The sequence below is a fragment of the Haliotis rufescens genome, unplaced genomic scaffold, assembly GCF_023055435.1.
Source record: "Haliotis rufescens isolate VD_foot unplaced genomic scaffold, xgHalRufe1.0.p SCAF_14, whole genome shotgun sequence".
NCBI lineage: Eukaryota > Metazoa > Mollusca > Gastropoda > Lepetellida > Haliotidae > Haliotis > Haliotis rufescens.
This window is the reverse complement of record NW_025963824.1, coordinates 1194707-1218494: the sequence shown is the minus strand read 5'-3', so window position 1 is coordinate 1218494 and position 23788 is coordinate 1194707. Positions and strand designations below refer to the sequence as shown.

Genomic DNA, 23788 nt, shown 5'->3' with positions numbered 1-23788 from the left:
CACCACCCACCCCACCACCCACCCCACCACCCACTCCACCACCCACTCCACCACCCACCCCACCACCCACCCCACCACCCACTCCACCACCCAAACCACACACCGGACTTTTTTTCGGACTTTTTTTCTCTTATTCCGTTCATTCACAAATCCATGGCATTCATTCACATGTCTTACGTGATATTATCTCACGTAATCGCTATTTTTAAGACAAGAAATATAGTTTCATATCAACGACACGATTTCTCACTTTAATCAACAAAGCAATACTACTGCGTTGTTTGTAAATAAACATGGTTGAATAAATGACACTTGCCAAAGTAAATGACCTCGTTAAAGTGGACGGAGATCTGACTGACGGGAAGAGTTAATCATATAATTCAACAGCTGAACACATTTTATGTCTTTGTTGTTAAAACTGCATATGGCCAGATTGAAGTTCCAAGGCTCAAATTGCGAGCGTTTCAAGATTGTTTCTAGTGCTCCAAGATCAACCCCACCAAGTCCGGGTTTGTCAGCGTCTGTGTCAGAGGACTTGCTGTTTGAAGAACTTTTCGACCCCCGAATCCAAACGCCGGACTTATTACAAACAGGTTTGTCTTTGTGGATGATGGCATCGATAAGATCTTAACTGTGAAACCGAAAACACAATGAAAAGGAAAAGCCTAGGCTTGACATGACTTTAGTTCAAAGATTCACACGTTTCTCAAAACACACACAATGACCATACATCTTGGTGTCCCCATCAGTCTGCTCAGTGCGTGTTTCCCATCAGTCACATTTGCCTCAAATCACACACAATGACCATACAACTTGGTGTCCCCATCAGTCTGCTCAGTGCATGTTTCCCATTTTCACTTGAAACGATCTCTCCCTTAAGAGTGTAAACTCCAAATATGCATTATAAAACCGACCACTTGAAACGCCCCAACTCTTGAGTTTGTAAATCCCAAATATGCAATATTATACCGCCCTCTTGAAACGCTCTCTCCCTTAAGAGTGTAAACCCCAAATATGCATTATAATACCGACCACTTAAAACGCCCAAACTCTTGAGTTTGTAAATCCCAAATATGCAATATTATACCGACCACTTGAAACTTTCTCTCCCTTAAGTGTGTAACCCCCAAATATGCATTATAATACCGACCACTTAAAACGCCCAAACTCTTGAGTTTGTAAATCCCAAATATGCAATATTATACCGACCACTTGAAACTTTCTCTCCCTTAAGTGTGTAACCCCCAAATATGCATTATAATACCGACCACTTAAAACGCCCAAACTCTTGAGTTTGTAAACCCCAAAATGCATTATAATCCCGACCACATGAAACGTTCTCTTCATTAAGCGTGTAACCCCCAAATATGCATTATAATACCGACCACTTGAAACATTCTCTTCCTTAAGTGTGTAACCCCCAAATATGCATTATAATACCGACCAGAAATGTAGACTGTATAGACAATGAAGCGTCGAAGTTACCCAACAGTCCCGTAACCATCGAATACGTGTCATGTTATACGTTGTTCGAGACGAGGACAGTACGATGTCGAGTTACGCGTTAATAGAGACAAGGACTTACGATATCAAACCCAGCGAGAACGTTTTAACAAGGACAATAAGGTTGATTCAGCTGTAACTCCACAAGGAGTCATCCAGGACAGTGTGTCAGTGTATATTTGCCTGACCTGAGACAACTGATCGTGATAAGATTTGTAGGTCAAGAAGGAGATTTGGCCCGTGTGTCTGACTGACGTTAATTACCGGACGTTTCTTGACCAGCTGTGGAGGTCCAGCATGTCCGTCCTCAGTCTCTGGCCAAACCTCATGGTGAGTGTGCAGGAAGGCCCTTGTATGTGTTCATATACCTGACGTGCACAAACAACGTTTCCAGGTGAACAGCTGCTCGTGTTCACGATCCATTGTTATCATTTCGGTTATAAGGTCATTTTTTCTTGAGGAAACATCTGACGTTGTGCCTGCACAGACGGTGAATGTCATGGACCTTACCTTTTGGTGGTTGTTGTCACGACTGATGTTTGTTATGTCCATACAACTTTAGTGTTGTTGTGAGTAACGGCTTCAGTGATGCTATCAAGGCTGCATTCAGAATGTCGAAACAACCTTTGAGATGTGAGTGACGGCTTCAGTGGTGATATCATGGCTGGTAGTCAGAATGTCGAAACAACCTTTGTGTTGAGAGTAACGGCTTCAGTGATGCTATCATGGCTGGTAGTCAGAATGTCGAAACAACCTTTGTGTTGTGAGTAACGGCTTCATTGATGCTATCAAGGCTGTATTCAGAATGTCGAAACAACCTTTGTGTTGAGAGTAACGGCTTCATTGATGCTATCAAGGCTGTATTCAGAATGTCGAAACAACCTTTGTTGTGTGAGTAACGGCTTCAGTGATGCTATCAAGGCTGTATTCAGAATGTCGAAACAACCTTTGTTGTGTGAGTAACGGCTTCAGTGATGCTATCAAGGCTGTATTCAGAATGTCGAAACAACCTTTGTGTTGTGAGTAACGGCTTCATTGATGCTATCATGGCTGGTAGTCAGAATGTCGAAACAACCTTTGTGTTGTGAGTAACGGCATCAGCGATGATATCATGGCTGGTATTCAGAATGTCGAAACAACCTTTGTGTTGTGAGTAACGGCATCAGCGATGATATCATGGCTGGTATTCAGAATGTCGAAACAACCTTTGTGATGTGAGTAACGGCATCAGCGATGATATCATGTCTGGTATTCAGAATGTCGAAACAACCTTTGTGATGTGAGTAACGGCATCAGCGATGATGTCATGGCTGGTATTCAGAATGTCGAAACAACCTTTGTGATGTGAGTAACGGCATCAGCGATGATATCATGTCTGGTATTCAGAATGTCGAAACAACCTTTGTGATGTGAGTAACGGCATCAGCGATGATGTCATGGCTGGTATTCAGAATGTCGAAACAACCTTTGTGATGTGAGTAACGGCATCAGCGATGATATCATGGCTGGTATTCAGAATGTCGAAACAACCTTTGTGATGTGAGTAACGGCATCAGCGATGATGTCATGGCTGGTATTCAGAATGTCGAAACAACGTTTGTGATGTGAGTAACGGCATCAGCGATGATATCATGGCTGGTATTCAGAATGTCGAAACAACCTTTGTGATTTGAGTAACGGCATCAGCGATGATATCATGGCTGGTATTCAGAATGTCGAAACAACCTTTGTGATTTGAGTAACGGCATCAGCGATGATGTCATGGCTGGTATTCAGAATGTCGAAACAACCTTTGTGATGTGAGTAACGGCACCAGTGATGCTATCAAGGCTGGTAGTCAGAATGTCGAAACAACCTTTGTGATTTGAGTAACGGCATCAGTGATGCTATCAAGGCTGGTAGTCAGAATGTCGAAACAACCTTTGTGTTGTGAGTGACGGCACCAGTGTGGATAACTTGACCGATGTTCAGACTGACGATGCATCCTTTGTGTTGTGAGTGACTACATCAGTATTCTTTCTATGTAAAACATTTCAGTCAGTTGGAACCACTTCAACGTTGTCTCAGTGTAATAATGCCTCTTTGAATTTCTTCATAATGCTTATGTTTTACTGTCAACATAATGTATGACATTGTTTATCTTGAGTCTCTGTCTGCAGCTACTGGTGGCCTATGTTAAGGGCAGACACATGGCAATGGAAGCGCCCGTCAGTAAGTACACCAGTTACTGAGTACACTGGTGAGTGAGTACACTCTAGCTAGACGCAGACATACTATGAACAGTCACTATATGTACGAACGACTCTAGACAGTTCTTCTGTAGTTACATTATCTTGCCCCTGATACGTTTGATCTCAAGATTCAAATCTCCCAAAGGCAAATCCACCTCCCAATCTCTGTTTTCTGTTCTTAATTTTGAGACGAAGGGTCTGTGGATTGTGATCAGTGAATACTTCAATGGGATACACGATCGTCTCTAAATAAATCCTGATAATATTTTTAAGAGTTTGATAGAGCCTCTCCAACACAACTTGTAACTAAGGGCAATACGCTGTGGTTTTACCTGCATCACGCCCTGCTTATACATGACATGCTAACACATGTACAGTCCTCTCTTGTAATGTGATCATTGATCAAGCTGAACTACTATGAGTAAGTCACTCATGATGAGAAACTTGATCGAAACTTCAAAATAACGTAACGTTCCTCAATGGAATGGCTTCCATGAATCTGCATGATGCAGACATGATTGTCAGCAAGTACTGTTTACCAGACCTTGTCTGAGGCAAGTGACATACACTGTCAACAGTGACAATGGTAGAGGTTTGTCCTACCACCTGACCTTGTCTCAGGCAAGTGACATACACTGTCAATAGTGACAATGGTAGAGGCTTGTCCTACCACCTGACCTTGTCTGAGGCAAGTGACATACACTGTCAATAGTGACAATGGTAGAGGCTTGTCCTACCACCTGACCTTGTCCGAGGCTAGTGACATACACTGTCAATAGTGACAATGGTAGAGGCTTGTCCTACCACCTGACCTTGTCCGAGGCTAGTGACATACACTGTCAATAGTGACAATGGTAGAGGCTTGTCCTACCACCTGACCTTGTCCGAGGCTAGTGACATACACTGTCAATAGTGACAATGGTAGAGGCTTGTCCTACCACCTGACCTTGTCCGAGGCAAGTGACATACACTGTCAATAGTGACAATGGTAGAGGCTTGTCCTGCCACCTGACCTTGTCTGAGGCAAGTGACATACACTGTCAACAATGACAATGGTAGAGGCTTTTCCTACCACCTGACATACATGACACGTCTTATGAAACTGTTAAACCTCCTGACGTAAACTAGGCTCACCGAAATGATCAAAGGTATTATCACAAGTTTTGTTAACACCCAAATGACAAGCCATAGTGTATTGTGAGCCAAATTCACCGTTTGATGACGATATGTACGTGAAATCCCAATCAGGCATTTATTGTCACATTAAAGTAATTCTGGTCATGTTGAGGGGGACAATATATGTTTTATCCCCCCCTCTCTCTCTCTCTCTCTCTCTCTCTCTCTCTCTCTCTCTCTCTCTCTCTCTCTCTCTCTCTCTCTGTGTCTCCTTCCTTTCTTTTGATTTTTTATTTCTTTTATTTTCAATTTAACTCTGATATTCTCTCTCCTGTTTGTAAAAATCCTGATTTCCTCATCACGTGGAGACTCAACAACTCTCTGAAGCTTAAACTCCATGTAGCCGTTACAGTTTTCGTAACAATACATATTAAAGCTAAGTGACAGACTGAAAACAGGCAAATTTAACTGAGAAGGTTTTGTTTACCAATTTAGAACTTCGGGAAATTAAATGCAGCTCCCGGACGAGTTTCCAAATTCTGTTTCGGTGTGGTTCCCAAGTTGAAGCGCAAACGTTAACCCAGGAGTCAATACGTGCAGAACTATATTGTGAAATCTGTAAGTAACCACACTAAAACAATCAATAATTGACAAGTAACATTGAGGAACACACGATTAGGTTTACAATCACACCAGGCTATACAATGGGACAAATATTCGGCAGCAACAGTATTAAACAGGCCCTACTATATAGGTCTGTGTAATCACGAATGTCCAGAATTGTAAAAACGTCACTGTGTGTAACAACGTCATTGTGTGTAATAACATCACTGCGTGTAACAACGTCATTGTGTGTAAAAACGTCACTGTGTGTAACAACGTCATTGTGTGTAAAAATGTCACTGCGTTTAACAACGTCACTGTGTGTAATAACATCACTGCGTGTAACAACGTCACTGTACGTTATAACATCACTGTGTGTAACAACGTCATTGTGTGTAAAAACGTCACTGCGTGTAACAACGTCACTGTGTGTAATAACATCACTGCGTGTAACAACGTCACTGAGAGTAATAACGTCACTGTATGTTATAACGTCGTTGTGTGTAATAACGTCACTGCGTGTAACAACGTCACTGTACGTTATAACGTCACTGTGTGTAATAACGTCACTGCGTGTAACAACGTCACTGTGTGTAATAACATCCCTGCGTGTAATAACGTCACTGAGTGTAATAACGTCACTGCGTGTAAAAACGTCACTGTGTGTAATAACATCACTGCGTGTTACAACGTCACTGTGTGTAATAACGTCACTGCGTGTAACAACGTCACTGCGTGTAATAACGTCACTGCGTGTAAAAACGTCACTGTACGTTATAACGTCGTTGTGTGTAATAACGTCACTGCGTGTAACAACGTCACTGTACGTTATAACGTCACTGTGTGTAATAACGTCACTGCGTGTAACAACGTCACTGTGTGTAATAACATCCCTGCGTGTAATAACGTCACTGAGTGTAATAACGTCACTGCGTGTAAAAACGTCACTGTGTGTAATAACATCACTGCGTGTTACAACGTCACTGTGTGTAATAACGTCACTGCGTGTAACAACGTCACTGAGTGTAATAACGTCACTGCGTGTAAAAACGTCACTGTACGTTATAACGTCGTTGTGTGTAATAACGTCACTGCGTGTAACAACGTCACTGAGTGTAATAACGTCACTGCGTGTAACAACGTCACTGAGTGTAATAACGTCACTGCGTGTAAAAACGTCACTGTACGTTATAACGTCGTGGTGTGTAATAACATCACTGCATGTTACAACGTCACTGTGTGTAATAACGTCACTGCGTGTAATTACATCACTGCGTGTAACAACGTCACTGTGTGTAACTACGTCATTGCGTGTAACAACGTCACTGTGTGTAATAACGTCACTGCGTGTAACAACGTCACCGTATGTTATAACGTCGTTCTGTGTAATAACGTCACTGCGCGTAACAACGTCACAGTGTGTAACAACGCCAATGTGTGTAACAACGTCACTGAGTGTAATAACGTCACTATGTGTAATAACGTAACTGTGTGTTCCAACGCAAATGAGTGTCACAACGTCAATGTTCGTAACAACGTCACTGTGTGTAACAACGTCACTGTGTGTAACAACGTCACTGTGTGTAATAACGTCACTGCGCGTAACAACGTCACAGTGTGTAATAACGTCACAGTGTGTAACAACGCCAATGTGTGTAACAACGTCACTGAGTGTAATAACGTCACTATGTGTAATAACGTAACTGTGTGTTCCAACGCAAATGAGTGTCACAACGTCAATGTTCGTAACAACGTCACTGTGTGTAACAACGTCACTGTGTGTAATAACGTCACTGTGCGTAACAACGTCACAGTGTGTAATAACGTCACAGTGTGTAACAACGCCAATGTGTGTAACAACGTCACTGAGTGTAATAACGTCACTATGTGTAATAACGTAACTGTGTGTTCCAACGCAAATGAGTGTCACAACGTCAATGTTCGTAACAACGTCACTGTGTGTAACAACGTCTCTGTGTGTAACAACGTCACTGTGCGTAATAACGTCACTGCGTGTAACAACGTCACTGAGTGTAACAACGTCACATTGTGTAATAACGTCACAGTGTGTAACAACGCCAATGTGTGTAACAACGTCACTGAGTGTAATAACGTCACTATGTGTATTAACGTAACTGTGTGTTCCAACGCAAATTAGTGTCACAACGTCAATGTTCGTAACAACGTCACTGTGTGTAACAACGTCACTGCGTGTAACAACGTCACTGTGTGTAATAACATCACTGCGTGTAACAACGTCACTGTGTGTAATAACGTCAATGCGTGTAACAACGTCACTGTGTGTAATAACGTCACTGCGTGTAACAACGTCACTGAGTGTAATAACGTCACTGCGTGTAAAAACGTCACTGTACGTTATAACGTCACTGCGTGTAACAACGTCACTGAGTGTAATAACGTCACTGCGTGTAAAAACGTCACTGTACGTTATAACGTCGTTGTGTGTAATAACGTCACTGCGTGTAACAACGTCACTGTGTGTAATAACGTCACTGCGTGTAACAACGTCACTGAGTGTAATAACGTCACTGCGTGTAATAACGTCACTATGTGTAATAACATCACTGCGTGTCACAACGTCACTGTGTGTAATAACGTCACTGCGTGTAACAACGTCACTGTACGTTATAACGTCACTGTGTGTAATATTGTCACTGCGTGTAAAAACGTCACTGAGTGTAATAACGTCACTGCGTGTAAAAACGTCACTGTACGTTATAACGTCGTTGTGTGTAATAACGTCACTGCGTGTAATTACATCACTGCGTGTAACAACGTCACTGTGTGTAACTACGTCATTGCGTGTAACAACGTCACTGTGTGTTATAACGTCACTGCGTGTAACAACGTCACCGTATGTTATAACGTCGTTGTGTGTAATAACGTCACTGCGCGTAACAACGTCACAGTGTGTAATAACGTCACTGTGTGTAACAACGCCAATGTGTGTAACAACGTAACTGTGTTTAATAACGTCATTGTGTGTTATGGGGTCACTGTATATAATAACATCACTGTGTGTAATGACGTCACTGTATATAATAACGACACTGAGTGTAATAACGCCATTGTGTGTAATAAGTCACTGTGTGTAATTACGTAACTGTATGTAATAACGCCATTGTGTGTTATAACGTCACTGTGTAATAACGCCAATGTGTGTTATAACGTTACTGTGTGTAACAACGCCATTGTGTGTAATAACGTTACTGTGTGTAACAACGCCATTGTCTGTAATAACGTCACTGTGTGTAATAACGTCACTGTATGTAACAACGCCATTGTGTGTAATAACGTCACCGTGTGTAATAACGTTACTGTATGTAACAACGCAACTGTATGTAACAACGTCACCGTGTTCTCCCAGACAACGACGTGTTGTGCAGATCCTGTAACGACGCGTCTTCACCCGAGTCCTGTACGGCCTTCGAAATGTGTGGCCAGGACGAGGTAAGTGGGCCTTGTACACACGACACACATATACCTACATCACATTACTCGCCACCTGCCAGGCCAACTGAACTAAACTCTAGTATATTGTGCATCGTATCTACAATGTAAAGTAAATCTAGTAGGCTACATCTTTAACCATGTTGCATATTTGATCTTTTAATCTGTGAAATACTTAAATAGTTTTGTATCGTAAATCGTATCTATTTAACTTACCACTGTGTTGGAACAAATTGATTTACAGTAGACTTCCGAAAACTATTGAATTATCTGTGTTGATCAGATCTGCTTCACCCGAGAGTATATAGACGACACGGGCCACCACGCCTACAGGTTGGGCTGTGAGAGCAGGCAGGTGTGTATATACATGTAGACGACACGGGCCACCACGCCTACAGGTTGGGCTGTGAGAGCAGGCAGGTGTGTATATACATGTAGACGACACGGGCCACCACGCCTACAGGCTGGGCTGTGAGAGCAGGCAGGTGTGTATATACATGTAGACGACACGGGTCACCACGCCTACAGGATGGGATGTGAGAGCAGGCAGGTGTGTATATACATGTAGAGGACACGGGCCACCCCGCCTACAGGCTGGGATGTGAGAGCAGGCAGGTGTGTATATACATGTAGAGGACACGGGCCACCACGCCTACAGGCTGGGTTGTGAGAGCAGGCAGGTGTGTATATACATGTAGAGGACACGGGCCACCACGCCTACAGGCTGGGATGTGAGAGCAGGCAGGTGTGTATATACATGTAGAGGACACGGGCCACCACGCCTACAGGCTGGGATGTGAGAGCAGGTAGGTGTGTATATACATGTAGAGGACACGGGCCACCACGCCTACAGGCTGGGCTGTGAGAGCAGGCAGGTGTGTATATACATGTAGACGACACGGGCCACCACGCCTACAGGCTGGGATGTGAGAGCAGGCAGGTGTGTATATACATGTAGAGGACACGGGCCACCACGCCTACAGGCTGGGCTGTGAGAGCAGGCAGGTGTGTATATACATGTAGAGGACACGGGCCACCACGCCTACAGGCTGGGCTGTGAGAGCAGGCAGGTGTGTATATACATGTAGAGGACACGGGCCACCACGCCTACAGGCTGGGCTGTGAGAGTGGGCAGGTGTGTATATACATGTAGAGGACACGGGCCACCACGCCTACAGGCTGGGATGTGAGAGCAGGTAGGTGTGTATATACATGTAGAGGACACGGGCCACCACGCCTACAGGCTGGGCTGTGAGAGCATGCAGGTGTGTATATACATGTAGACGACACGGGCCACCACGCCTACAGGCTGGGCTGTGAGAGCAGGTAGGTGTGTATATACATGTAGAGGACACGGGCCACCACGCCTACAGGCTGGGCTGTGAGAGCAGGCAGGTGTGTATATACATGTAGAGGACACGGGCCACCACGCCTACAGGCTGGGCTGTGAGAGCAGGCAGGTGTTTATATACATGTAGAGGACACGGGCCACCACGCCTACAGGCTGGGCTGTGAGAGCAGGCAGGTGTGTATATACATGTAGAGGACACGGGCCACCACGCCTACAGGCGGGGCTGTGAGAGCAGGCAGGTGTGTATATACATGTAGAGGACACGTGTCACCACGCCTACAGGCTGGGCTGTGAGAGCATGCAGGTGTGTATATACATGTAGAGGACACGTGTCACCACGCCTACAGGCTGGGATGTGAGAGCAGGCAGGTGTGTATATACATGTAGAGGACACGGGCCACCACGCCTACAGGCTGGGCTGTGAGAGCAGGCAGGTGTGTATATACATGTAGACGACACGGGCCACCACGCCTACAGGCAGGTGTGTATATACATGTAGAGGACACGGGCCACCACGCCTACAGGCTGGGCTGTGAGAGCAGGCAGGTGTGTATATACATGTAGACGACACGGGCCACCACGCCTACAGGCTGGGATGTGAGAGCAGGCAGGTGTGTATATACATGTAGAGGACACGGGCCACCACGCCTACAGGCTGGGTTGTGAGAGCAGGCAGGTGTGTATATACATGTAGACGACACGGGCCACCACGCCTACAGGCTGGGTTGTGAGAGCAGGCATTGTGTATATACATGTAGAGGACACGTGTCACCACGCCTACAGGCTGGGCTGTGAGAGCAGGCAGGTGTGTATATACATGTAGAGGACACGGGCCACCACGCCTACAGGCAGGTGTGTATATACATGTAGACGACACGGGCCACCACGCCTACAGGCTGGGCTGTGAGAGCAGGCAGGTGTGTATATACATGTAGAGGACACGTGTCAGACGTACTTATTTGGTTATTTAAAGTGTAAAGAAAATTCTGAAAGAATTAGCAAGAGTAAAATGGTATTTTTCAAACATGTGACATAAGTATTGATTCTGAAGACTTTCTTGCTCTTCCAGAATGTATGATTTGAATGTATATTTTATTGACTGTTATGATATTGTTCGGTCTAGAAAGGCTATTTGAAACATCTTAAGTTGTACAAAGGACTAGGGGTTGAAGTGACAATTATCAAGCTGTAATATATTTATTTTCATTTAAGAAGGGTTTAAGAGTGTGTTATCATAGCCTAAATTCCTCCCATTATATCTCTGACGTTAAGTGGAAGAGTCAGTGTTGTCAGAGATTGACTCCAATATTCTGAAAACCCCTTTCCAGTACGCAGGGTACAAAGTCAGGGTGGTTTCAGAATAGAATTAGTCCAATAATTTTCAACTAATTCTGTCCTAGCAGGTAGGTTATAGTCGTAAAGTAGAACTGAATGTTATCTATAATCACAGATCTGTGGTATTTACAGAACTTTACAGACAATGGTAGGTTGTATAATAGCTAAAATGGATAGAATGCACGCATGTTATGAGAAATAAGCGGGCCACTGTAGCTTGATAATGCCCCCATATTGCGTGACGACGGGCCAATATCACGCCCGTTGTTAGGTGACGTCATAGAATAGGGATAGGTGACGTCAAGTTCAATACTGACGTCATCTGGTTTGTTTCATGACGTTTCCATATTTGTAAAAGTGAGTCAGTGACATTCGTGTTTATCGCAGTAAATGTTTCAAAACCGATATTGTTTCTTTTTATTTGATAGCAAATCCCATCCATTTTAGTTATTATAAAGTAACGCTTTTTTTCAGGGCATTGTCATTTGCGGAAACCCTCGGTCTTTTCAACTGCCCTCCTGCGTCGGGCAATTAATGGAAGACCTCGGGCTTCTGCAGATGATAATGCCCTGATAAATAGCGTTACCCTTATAGTAATGTAGGATAGCTGAGTGTTATCTATTACAGATCTGTGACATGTACAAGACTCTACAGACGATGGTAGGTCGTCGTGCCGCCCACCCCAGGCTATGTTTCCAGTGCTGTGACACAGTCCAGTGCAACCCTCGTCTCTGTGCAACAAGCTTCAACTTTACCCTGCTCACTCCAAAAACTACAACCCGCCTAACTTCTACTACCCCAACTACTACAACCACGACCTCAACTAGTACGACAACCACCGTCACTACAACTACAACCACTGCAGGTAATGTACAGCAGGGCCATCTGTGTGCAGATCTCATGGATCAGGTGCCCTCGAAAACGAACAACTTACGAAATGGGTACAGATCTACAGGGTCAGGTGCCCTCCATCACGGGCAGAACTGGTGTGCCGTGTGACAGCTGTCCTCCTGTTTGCAGACCCCTGGTGGAACAGGTTCCCTCCATCACGGGCAGAACTGGTGTGCCGTGTGACAGCTGTCCTCCTGTTTGCAGGCCCCTGGTGGAACAGGTTCCCTCCATCACGGGCAGAACTGGTGTGCCATGTGACAGCTGTCCTCCTGTTTGCAGGCCCCTGGTGGAACAGGTTCCCTCCATCACGGGCAGAACTGGTGTGCCATGTGACAGCTGTCCTCCTGTTTGCAGACCCCTGGTGGAACAGGTTCCCTCCATCACGGGCAGAACTGGTGTGCCATGTGACAGCTGTCCTCCTGTTTGCAGGCGCCTGGTGGAACAAGTGCCTTCCATCACGGGCAGAACTGGTGTGGCAGCTGACCTACTGTTTGCAGGCCCCTGGTGGAACAAGTGCCTTCCATCACGGGTAGAACTGGTGTGCCGTGTGGCAGCTGTCCTCCTGTTTGCAGGCTCCTGGTGGAACAAGTGCCTTCCATCACGGGCAGAACTGGTGTGGCAGCTGACCTACTGTTTGCAGGCCCCTGGTGGAACAAGTGCCTTCTTCCATCACGGGCAGAACTGGTGTGCCGTGTGGCAGCTGTCCTCCTGTTTGCAGGCCCCTGGTGGAACAAGTGCCTTCCATCACGGGCAGATCTGGTGTGCCGTGTGGCAGCTGTCCTCCTGTTTGCAGACCCCTGGTGGAACAAGTGCCTTCATCACGGGCAGAACTGGTGTGCCGTGTGGCAGCTGTCCTCCTGTTTGCAGACCCCTGGTGGAACAAGTGCCTTCATCACGGGCAGAACTGGTGTGCCGTGTGGCAGCTGTCCTCCTGTTTGCAGACCCCTGGTGGAACAAGTGCCTTCATCACGGGCAGAACTGGTGTGGCAGCTGTCCTCCTGTTTGCAGGCTCCTGGTGAAACAAGTGCCTTCCATCACGGGCAGAACTGGTGTGCCATGTGGAACAAACCTCCTGTTTGCAGACCCCTGGTGGAACAAGTGCCTTCATCACGGGCAGAACTGGTGTGCCGTGTGGCAGCTGTCCTCCTGTTTGCAGACCCCTGGTGGAACAGCTTCCCTCTATCAGAGCAGGTGTGTCTTGCAGCAGGTGACTGTCTGTCTTCAGACCCTCGGATGAACATGTGCCTTGTGACACGTTCCTTCACTGGACGAAACACGCACATTGGATATTACTTAGGAGAACAGTGTGCCAACGTGATAAATAGACAAATAAAAAAAATCTGACATGAGCAAGTGTTTACAAACAATTACATTACATCTCAGTGTAGAAACATTCCAAGGTTGTATTTACCAGGGGTAGTACTGTGAGTCACACATTGTTTGACATTGCAGGCCCGCCGTGTATTGACCAGGAACAGTACTGTGACTAACACAGTGTTTGACATTGCAGGCCCGCGGTGTATTGACCAGGGACAGTACTGTGATTAACACAGTGTTTGACATTGCAGGTCCGACGTGTATTGACCAGGGGTAGTACTGTGACTAACACAGTGTTTGACATTGCAGGTCCGCCGTGTATAGACCAGGGACAGTACTGTGACTAACACAGTGTTTGACATTGCAGGTCCGCCGTGTATTGACCAGGGACAGTACTGTGACTAACACAGTGTTTGACATTGCAGGTCCGCCGTGTATTGACCAGGGGTAGTACTGTGACTAACACAGTGTTTGACATTGCAGGTCCGCCGTGTATTGACCAGGGACAGTACTGTGACTAACACAGTGTTTGACATTGCAGGTCCGCCGTGTATTGACCAGGGACAGTACTGTGACTATTGGGCCACTTCGGGAGAGTGCACAAGGAACTCGGGCTATATGCTGATGTACTGTCGACGTAGTTGTAACAAGTGTTGACAATTAAACATCCAGATCAGCGTTTGGTAAAGCGAAGGGATATTTATATTAATTTGATGTACATTAAAATGTCTTCTTAAACGAATTTGCATAAACAGAGCAATGTCTTTTAGAAGAATCAGTCAGAAGAAATCTAGTATACAACAGGGTCGGTCGGTTAGCCCAGTGGTTAAAGCGTTCGCTCGTTACGCCGAAGACCCAGGTTCGATTCCCGACATGGGTACTACGTGTGAAGCCCATTTCTGGTGTTGCCCGCCGTGATATTGCTTGAATATTGCTAAAAGTGGCGTAAAATCAAACTCACTCACTAACATAACGTGTTCAAAAAATATTTCCAAAGCGTTGAAGGATATTTTCCGTTTAATCGTAATTGTCACGATTGAAAAATCCTTCAACTGTGATATACGAGATGCCTTTTCAGTTGCCGCGATGACATTAAACACTGTCATAGTAATTATATTGCAAGATGGAATACTTCGATAGTCTGTTCATAAGTGACATTAGGAACGTAATACATTGTATGTTAATACTAAATGTACAATTCGTCCTCTAAATCCAAGAAAAAGTAGACTAATGGTATATCAGTATGTATACGCTTGATTCGAAAAAAACGTAATAACCGAGTAAACCCTTTAATTGCAACGTTTCACTTACTTCAATAAATCAGTTTATTCGGCAATAAGGCCTCAGGCCCATTAACATATATAGACAATATAGTTTCACATCAAGTGCTGCACGAAATAATGTTTACAGGTAAGGAGAACGAAGACAGATAGCATCTTTAGCTAAGTTCTCAAGACAATTTACATCAGAAGAGTTTAACATTCTAACTAGTATTACTTTACGAAAACTACCAGTAGTAAAGTCTCAATATGGGAAATATTTGGAACGAATATCTTCATAAATAGGGCAAACAAGAATTAAATGAATTTCATTTCCATCTGCCCTTAACTTGCACAATGGACAAAACCGGAGTGTCTCGTCGATGCCATCTCTCCTTCCTGTGTTATGTATAATTCCCAGCTCCCCAGTGATGATGGTGTCTTAAATAATGAATACAGTTCTAACGTCGAGCACCCAGACACTTCAGAATACCAGGTTTGTGCATGACAGTCGTTAACTCTCAGGATAAACTCACTTATAAAATATTCAGGATCACCAGCACCTTGAAATTCCCACACATGTCCGAAGCCATGAGAATATAACATATTCTTAATAGCAGAAACCAATGTTTCCTACCAAAGGCATCAAACCTAACTAACTCTCTCCTGAGTCATATTAAGAAGCCTAAACCATTATCTTGTGTAACAATGACTACAAATACCATATCGACCACATCCTCCGAGCACTACACCATTTGTAGATTTGGAACTAATACCCAAAACAGATTTACAAAACTTCGCTTGAACCACCATTTATGAACACCCGAAATCACCGAACCATCTAAAATAAAAGATTAACTGAGAGTCGAACATTTTAAACAACACTTTAGGAGCGATATTTCGTAGTTTTTATCTGAGCTGTTTTATAGGAATTAAAGCTTCACTTGCTTTCAAAACTAATGTCTGATCTGTTCTCGGTCATCACAGCCTGTTTGAAAATATAATACCCAAATAACTGGTATATGTAGAAACCTTGACAGGCATATGCCCCAGTTTCCATTTTACGAAAACGTAATCATAAGATATCGGTTTTGTACATGTTATCTTTTAAACCCCATTTGATACAAATTTATACAATACATCACTCTTCTTCTGTCCACATATAAGAGAAGAACCAATTCCAGTAAATCCTCATGTACGAATAACGAAAACAAAAGAGGACTGCAAACGCACCCTTGTCGTACACCACTGAGACTGTTAAAATAATCTGAGATGCTACTCTTTGAAATTTTAACACAAGCAAGAGTTTTAGAATAAATGTCCTATATGATAGTAAATATTTTCCCATGAATTCCATTTGGATACAGATCAAACCAAAGAAGATCCCTATTAATAGAGTCGAAAGTTTCTGAAAGTCTATGAACATACAGGCAAATCTTCCTTTTGACTTAGACAAATATTTCTGCCCTAATGACTGAAGAATAACATGTTGTCAACAATGGAATATCCTTTTCGGAAGCCAGCCTGACATTCCTGGAGCTAATCATATAACTCAACAAAATGCGTTAATCTATTATTCAAAACTTGTGTAAAAATCCTATGACAATTATCCATCAAGGAAATACCCCTATAGTTGTTTACAACATGAACATTACCTTTCTCTTGGAGAGGGAAGATAATACTGAGCTGGAAAACTGCCACTTCATAATATTAATAAGAACAAGAAGATGTGGAATTAAAACATCACTGCCATACTTGATCATCTTTGGCAAAATATCACCAGGACCAGCTGCTTTACCACAGTGTAGGAAATCTATGGCTTCTGAAACCTGTCTGGCCGTTATGTCTTGATTCAGCAAACCGTCAACATTCAAATTCATTCTATTAACAGGATGGTTTGTAATAACAGCTTTGCAGAACGCAACAAAATCCACATCTGTTACATTATCATTAAAGTACTCAATCAACTGAGAAACACCAATACTTAGTGCTGTTTCGGGTGGTTTTCGTGGGTGAAATTTCAGTTCGGCCCAAAATGTTTTTGAATTTCTCTTATTATTACAGGAGTTTAGAATATTTACAGAAGCAGATTCTTCAAATGCATCCTTTTTATGCCAGCATATTTCTCAAAATCTATTGCGGACAACATGAAAGTTCTTTAAAGTGTACATATCTACACTAATTCTAAACATGTCTAACAGTTTGTATTTACATATTTTCACATTCTGCATCGAACCACGGCGAAGGAGCACACCTGCTAATGTTAGTGTTACAACTATTGCGTACAGCCATGCCATTGTCCTCTGCACACTCTTGAATTATAGATGTCGAATGTTCAGCTTTTTGAGAGGAGGTAGTACACTGAGATATATCTCCAACTGGCATCTCAATTTATCTGTTTTTCAAAGATTCATAAAACAGTTCATTTTCTGAGAATGCCATATATATATATTTCGGTATTGAAACCTGTTAGTTCTGTAGGTTTTATTTCATCAGGTGAACACTTAAGACTACAAGTAACTGGGAAATGACACTTAAGACTACAAGTAACTGGGAAATGACACTTAAGACTACAAGTAACTGGGAAATGACACTTAAGACTACAAGTAACTGGGAAATGACACTTAAGACTACAAGTAACTGGGAAATGACACTTAAGACTACAAGTAACTGGGAAATGACACTTAAGACTACAAGTAACTGGGAAATGACACTTAAGACTACAAGTAACTGGGAAATGACATTTAAGACTACAAGTAACTGGGAAATGACACTTAAGACTACAAGTAACTGGGAAATGACACTTAGGACTACAAGTAACTGGGAAATGACACTTAAGACTACAAGTAACTGGGAAATGACACTTAAGACTACAAGTAACTGGGAAATGACACTTAAGACTACAAGTAACTGGGAAATGACACTTAAGACTACAAGTAACTGGGAAATGACACTTAAGACTACAAGTAACTGGGAAATGGTCTAATTCAGACATGTCCAAACAGTAAAGTCTGATAATGAATAAAATTAATCAGTTGAAGAGCAAAGTAGTCGACAACGCTGGCCCCACTCTTGTCAAAGCACGTGAATGATCCTTTCGCATCACTGGTATAGAAACAATCCATTGATTGTAACGCTTCACTGACTGGACCCCTTAAAATATTATTTTTGAATTGTAGGAGATGGTGGTGTGGAAATTCGTTACGGGTATACAATATATTGATGTCTTCAAATGTCTTCAACTCTGGTGCTTACATCCGTTCACCCCTTCATTACAAGGAACCTTTTGTTTGCAAAGTGAATAATAAAGCTTACCACTTATCAACCCTTCAATATGTGTCTTATATATGGGGAAAGTAACTCAGGCGTTCTCCATCACTTCACTGGATCAGACAATTGATCACAAAGTTGAGATGCATGACAACACACACAGGTCACATTGAACAAGGCTATGTATGTCTGTTTGTCATGTTTGCTCATCATGTACGTAAATGCTCTTGAATTCTCTCAAACTGCATTTTTGGCTCTGTAATTGTGAAACGAAAGACGCTGAACATAGGCATGTATCCTAAGCATCTAAAACAAAAATATTATCCTCTGAAGTTATGTAAGCCTCAGAGTCGAAACTTTGTCTAAAGTAATACAGCTGCTGTGTTTTGAAACAATGCTATACATTAATTCATTCGTTTTTCAGGTTTAGAAATAGTACGGACATTCAGCTACCTGTTTCATATTAGTTAATACGTTATTTATTTATCAATTTTTATACATAACATTTAAATAGCAGGGTTTACATTGGAAGAGGTTGATGTGCGCACTTAACAAATCTTTACATATACCCTCGAGGGTTGGTAAAAAAGGTTCTAAGCTTAACAAACAAAACTGACATTTGTGAAAGTGTTTTTTGCTGCTTCCACGAAGGTGTTCTTTCAGTTTAGGAAACAGGTGACAATCCACACTGTCGCACAGCAGCCGTTGGAGGTTTAGAGCCACGAGAAGAGGCATTTTCATGAAGTAGTAGAACTACAGCAGTCAGCATTCTTCGCCACTTGTCTTTGACAGTTTCTCTCAGGCGATGACGTAAATCAGCGAGTGGGTCCTGGTAATCGTCTTTGGACTTTCTAAGTAATGAACAAGGATCCCACCATTTGCATCCCAGAATACAGTGACCATAACCTTCTTCACAGGTCCTGAAAACTCTCCTCCTCAATTAGCTCTACTTTTTTTCTTCGTTATGGCTCAGAATCCTTTGACCAACCCCAGTACAAGCACGCTGTCAACAGGGACAAAGAACACGTCAAATATTTGATGACTGCTCGGTACACGTTCTTTTCCATTTCTGTGTTCATTTGGACATATATCACGTTCAACTGTCACTAATATACAAATGACCTCAAGAAACCAAATGCACGCACAATCACTGTCTTATGATCCAAAGCTGAAAGCCAGACTTAGAACTTTTTACAAGACCTCGGACTGCCAATGGAGTCTATCTTCAATCCCATGAAACATAACTACTCATGATGTCAATCACTGGGTAGTCTGGTCTGGACTCGATTATTTACAGATCGCCGTCATACAGCGGGAATATTGCTGGTGCGGCGTTAAACAATAAAATACTATTTAGGACGCCTGTAGTAAACAAAGGGAATAACTTTCAAATCCATATAACTTAGGTATATTTGAGGTTTTTGAAAGGCGTTTCCTTAACATACATCACCCTTGCAAAAGTGATGTGAGATGTTAGATGAAAAGTATTTTATTGTAAATAAGTACATATTTAAAGTATTCGTTTTCAAGTGACAAAAGGAAAGATAACAATCAAAGAGATTAAAATATCTTACTGTAACATTCTTGCCTAAAAATACTAGTATACAGTCTTTCAACAACATATTACAATACAGGTATCGATTTGTTCATTTGATAACGATTCATTCATATGATCGTTTGCTTATTAATAAAGCCGTCAAAGGATGCTCAGTTAATATCCATTGTAAGGCAAACAAGGTTGTCACAACAAGAAGACGTACGAAGCACTTTCGCGTTCATTTGAAAAGCAGAGCGTACTAATCAGGTGTCACGTGGTCACATAAGCTCCGCCCAATCATAAATTTTAGAAAACTGAAGCCCGCTGAACCTCGTTCCTGAAACACCAATGACAGGCCAGAATATGTGATATTTCACTTTCATATTGATTCGGAAACCATACGTCTATGTATACAAAGAATTGGGTTGACAATATTCCGTCTCAGAAAAGAATGATCTGTTACACACGTCCCACTATGATCTTGTTTCAAACGTCTGACATTTTGTTATTAGCATGCACATTGCCATACATTCTAAGTCAGTTACTGCACACTACGGAGAGGTGTGCTAAAGTGACTTTCTACAGAAGGTCTGAGATGGATGATCTGGTGTTTGCCGGGAGCCTGATAGAAGAGATCAACCAGGTGGACGTGAGGTCTGAGATGGATGATCTGGTATTTGCCGGGAGTCTGATAGAAGAGATCAACCAGGTGGACATGAGGGCTGAGTGTTTCTTTCAGTGTCAGAGGCGGGTGCGGTGTAACCTGGTCTTGTACAACCCGCTCACTAGGAAGTGTAGATTGTACACTGAAGCCTTTGGCTCGAGCAGTGACGGCACAGTTGATACTGGATGGCAGTACTATGGAAGTGAGAATCAATGAATAGTTAGAAAATGAACAACGAACTACACGGTTAAACTCCCATGTGAATGCATGATGTAAGATGCAAGCATTTCTCAACGGACTTTTCAATCCTTCAGTCGCTTATTCCAAGTTTCAAGTAGTTTATATCAAATAGCATGCACTTTATCATGTCATTTCAAGACTTATAACGTAAAAGGACAATTTAGTGTCAACTCTGATGGGAAACGTCAGCCTAATATTAAGATGGTGTTATTTTATCAGAACATATTTTCCTAGGCTAAGGGGAACGTCGTATCATGTGTCAAAAGAGAAGCAGTACGACCTCGTGTTAAGTCAACTGACAAAGCGGCGCCATGCCTTTGATATTCACATCTGCAAATCTCAAAACAAAATATATTTATAATTTCTACCCTTTTCTGCAATATGTAGAAAGTTCTGTTAAAGATAATCATTATCTTGAACACAATCTAGGAATGAGCCTTACTTGTATAATCGTAGCTTAAAGAGGAGTGTTGCGTACATGTCATTTCCCCTAGTATAGGTCTCTTAATTAAGTTTTAGCTGACCTAATCCACATGATACTGAGGGGAAACATATGCCATTATCATTATGATACAAATACAATACACATGGCGTGATTAGTATGATACTGATATACATGATATTATCGATATCGTACTGAGGCGATACACATGGAATGTCATATGATACTGAGACGATACGCATAACAAGATCAATAAGGTACTGAAGCGATTCAATTAACATCATCAATTAAAAAATACCACATGACAGCAATCACAGGATCGATACTGAGGCGACACACGTGACATGATCAATATGACACTGAGGCGATACACACGACATGATCAATATGATACTGAGGCGACACACACGACATGATCAATATGACACTGAGGCGACACACACGAAATGATCCATATGATACTGAGGCGACACACACGACATGATCAATATGATACTGAGGCGACACACATGACATGATCAATATGACACTGAGGCGACACACACGACATGATCAATATGACACTGAGGCGACACACATGACATGATCAATATGACACTGAGGCGACACACATGACATGATCAATATGATACTGAGGCGACACACACGACATGATCAATATGACACTGAGGCGACACACACGACATGATCAATATGATACTGAGGCGACACACATGACATGATCAATATGAAACTGAGGCGACACACATGACATGATCAATATGACACTAAGGCGACACACACGAAATGATCAATATGACACTGAGGCGACACACATGACATAATCAGTATGATACTGAGGCGACACACACGACATGATCAATATGACACTGAGGCGACACACACGACATGATCAATATGACACTGAGGCGACACACATGACATGATCAATATGACACTGAGGCGACACACATGACATGATCAATATGACACTGAGGCGACACACATGACATGATCAATATGACACTGAGGCGACACACACGACATGATCAATATGACACTGAGGCGACACACATGACATGATCAATATGACACTGAGGCGACACACATGACATGATCAATATGATACTGAGGCGACACACATGACATGATCAATATGACACTGAGGCGACACACACGACATGATCAATATGATACCGAGGCGACACACACGACATGATCAATATGACACTGAGATGACACACACGACATGATCAATATGACACTGAGGCAACACACACGACATGATCAATATGACACTGAGGCGACACACATGACATGATCAATATGACACTGAGGCGACACACATGACATGATCAATATGACACTGAGGCGACACACATGACATGATCAATATGACACTGAGGCGACACACGACATGATCAATATGACAATGAGGCGACACACATGACATGATCAATATGATACTGAGGCGACACACACTACATGATCAATATGACACTGAGGCGACACACGACATGATCAATATGACACTGAGGCGACACACATGACATGATCAATATGATACTGAGGCGACACACATGACATGATCAATATGACACTGAGGCGACACACGACATGATCAATATGACACTGAGGCGACACACACGACATGATCAATATGACACTGAGGCAACACACACGACACGATCAATATAACACTGAGGCGACACACACGACATGATCAATATGACACTGAGGCGACACACATGACATGATCAATATGACACTGAGGCGACACACACGACATGATCAATATGATACTGAGGCGACACACATGACATGATCAATATGATACTGAGGCGACACACACGACATGATCAATATGATACTGAGGCGACACACATGACATGATCAATATGATACTGAGGCGACACACATGACATGATCAATATGACACTGAGGCGACACACATGACATGATCAATATGATACTGAGGCAACACACATGACATGATCAAAATGATACTGAGGCGACACACATGACATGATCAATATGATACTGAGGCGACACACATGACATGATCAATATGATACTGAGGCGACACACATGACATGATCAATATGATACTGAGGCGACACACATGACATGATCAATATGATACTGAGGCGACACACATGACATGATCAATATGATACTGAGGCGACACACATGACATGATCAATATGACACTGAGGCGACACACATGACATGATCAATATGACACTGAGGCGACATACATGACATGATCAATATGATACTGAGGCGACACACATGACATGATCAATATGATACTGAGGCGACACACATGACATGATCAATATGATACTGAGGCGACACACACGGCATGATCAATATGATACTGAGGCGACACACATGACATGATCAATATGATACTGAGGCGACACACACGACATGATCAATATGATACTGAGGCGACACACACGACATGATCAATATGACACTGAGGCGACACACATGACATGATCAATATGACACTGAGGCGACACACACGACATGATCAATATGATACTGAGGCGACACACACGACATGATCAATA

At 42.9% G+C, this 23788-nt stretch overlaps 1 protein-coding gene across 2 annotated transcripts; it reads left to right on the top strand.

The window, feature by feature from the left end:
• The first annotated feature begins 1690 nt into the window (after positions 1 to 1690).
• On the top strand, positions 1691 to 14511 carry LOC124127164 (integumentary mucin C.1-like). Of its 2 annotated transcripts, none has more exons than XM_046490616.2 (6): positions 1691 to 1833; positions 3663 to 3714; positions 8842 to 8924; positions 9208 to 9279; positions 12238 to 12475; positions 14360 to 14511. In XM_046490616.2, the coding sequence occupies exons 1-6, from the start codon at positions 1801 to 1803 to the stop codon at positions 14473 to 14475; spliced, it is 594 nt and encodes a 197-aa protein (XP_046346572.2). In that variant the 5' UTR covers positions 1691 to 1800; the 3' UTR covers positions 14476 to 14511. The 2 variants fall into 2 exon arrangements, with proteins under 2 accessions (XP_046346572.2, XP_048251455.1); XM_048395498.1 differs by lacking the exon at positions 14360 to 14511 and adding an exon at positions 14186 to 14344.
• Positions 14512 to 23788: the final 9277 nt, after the last annotated feature.

Excerpts from the sequence above, each read along its gene's own strand:
- LOC124127164 (XM_046490616.2), top strand. The coding sequence starts at position 1,801 with ATGTCCGTCCTCAGTCTCTGGCCAAACCTCATG. Across the intron at positions 8,925-9,207 it reads AAATGTGTGGCCAGGACGAG|ATCTGCTTCACCCGAGAGTA; the intron begins GTAAGTGGGCCT and ends TGTGTTGATCAG. Across the intron at positions 9,280-12,237 it reads TGGGCTGTGAGAGCAGGCAG|ATCTGTGACATGTACAAGAC; the intron begins GTGTGTATATAC and ends TATCTATTACAG.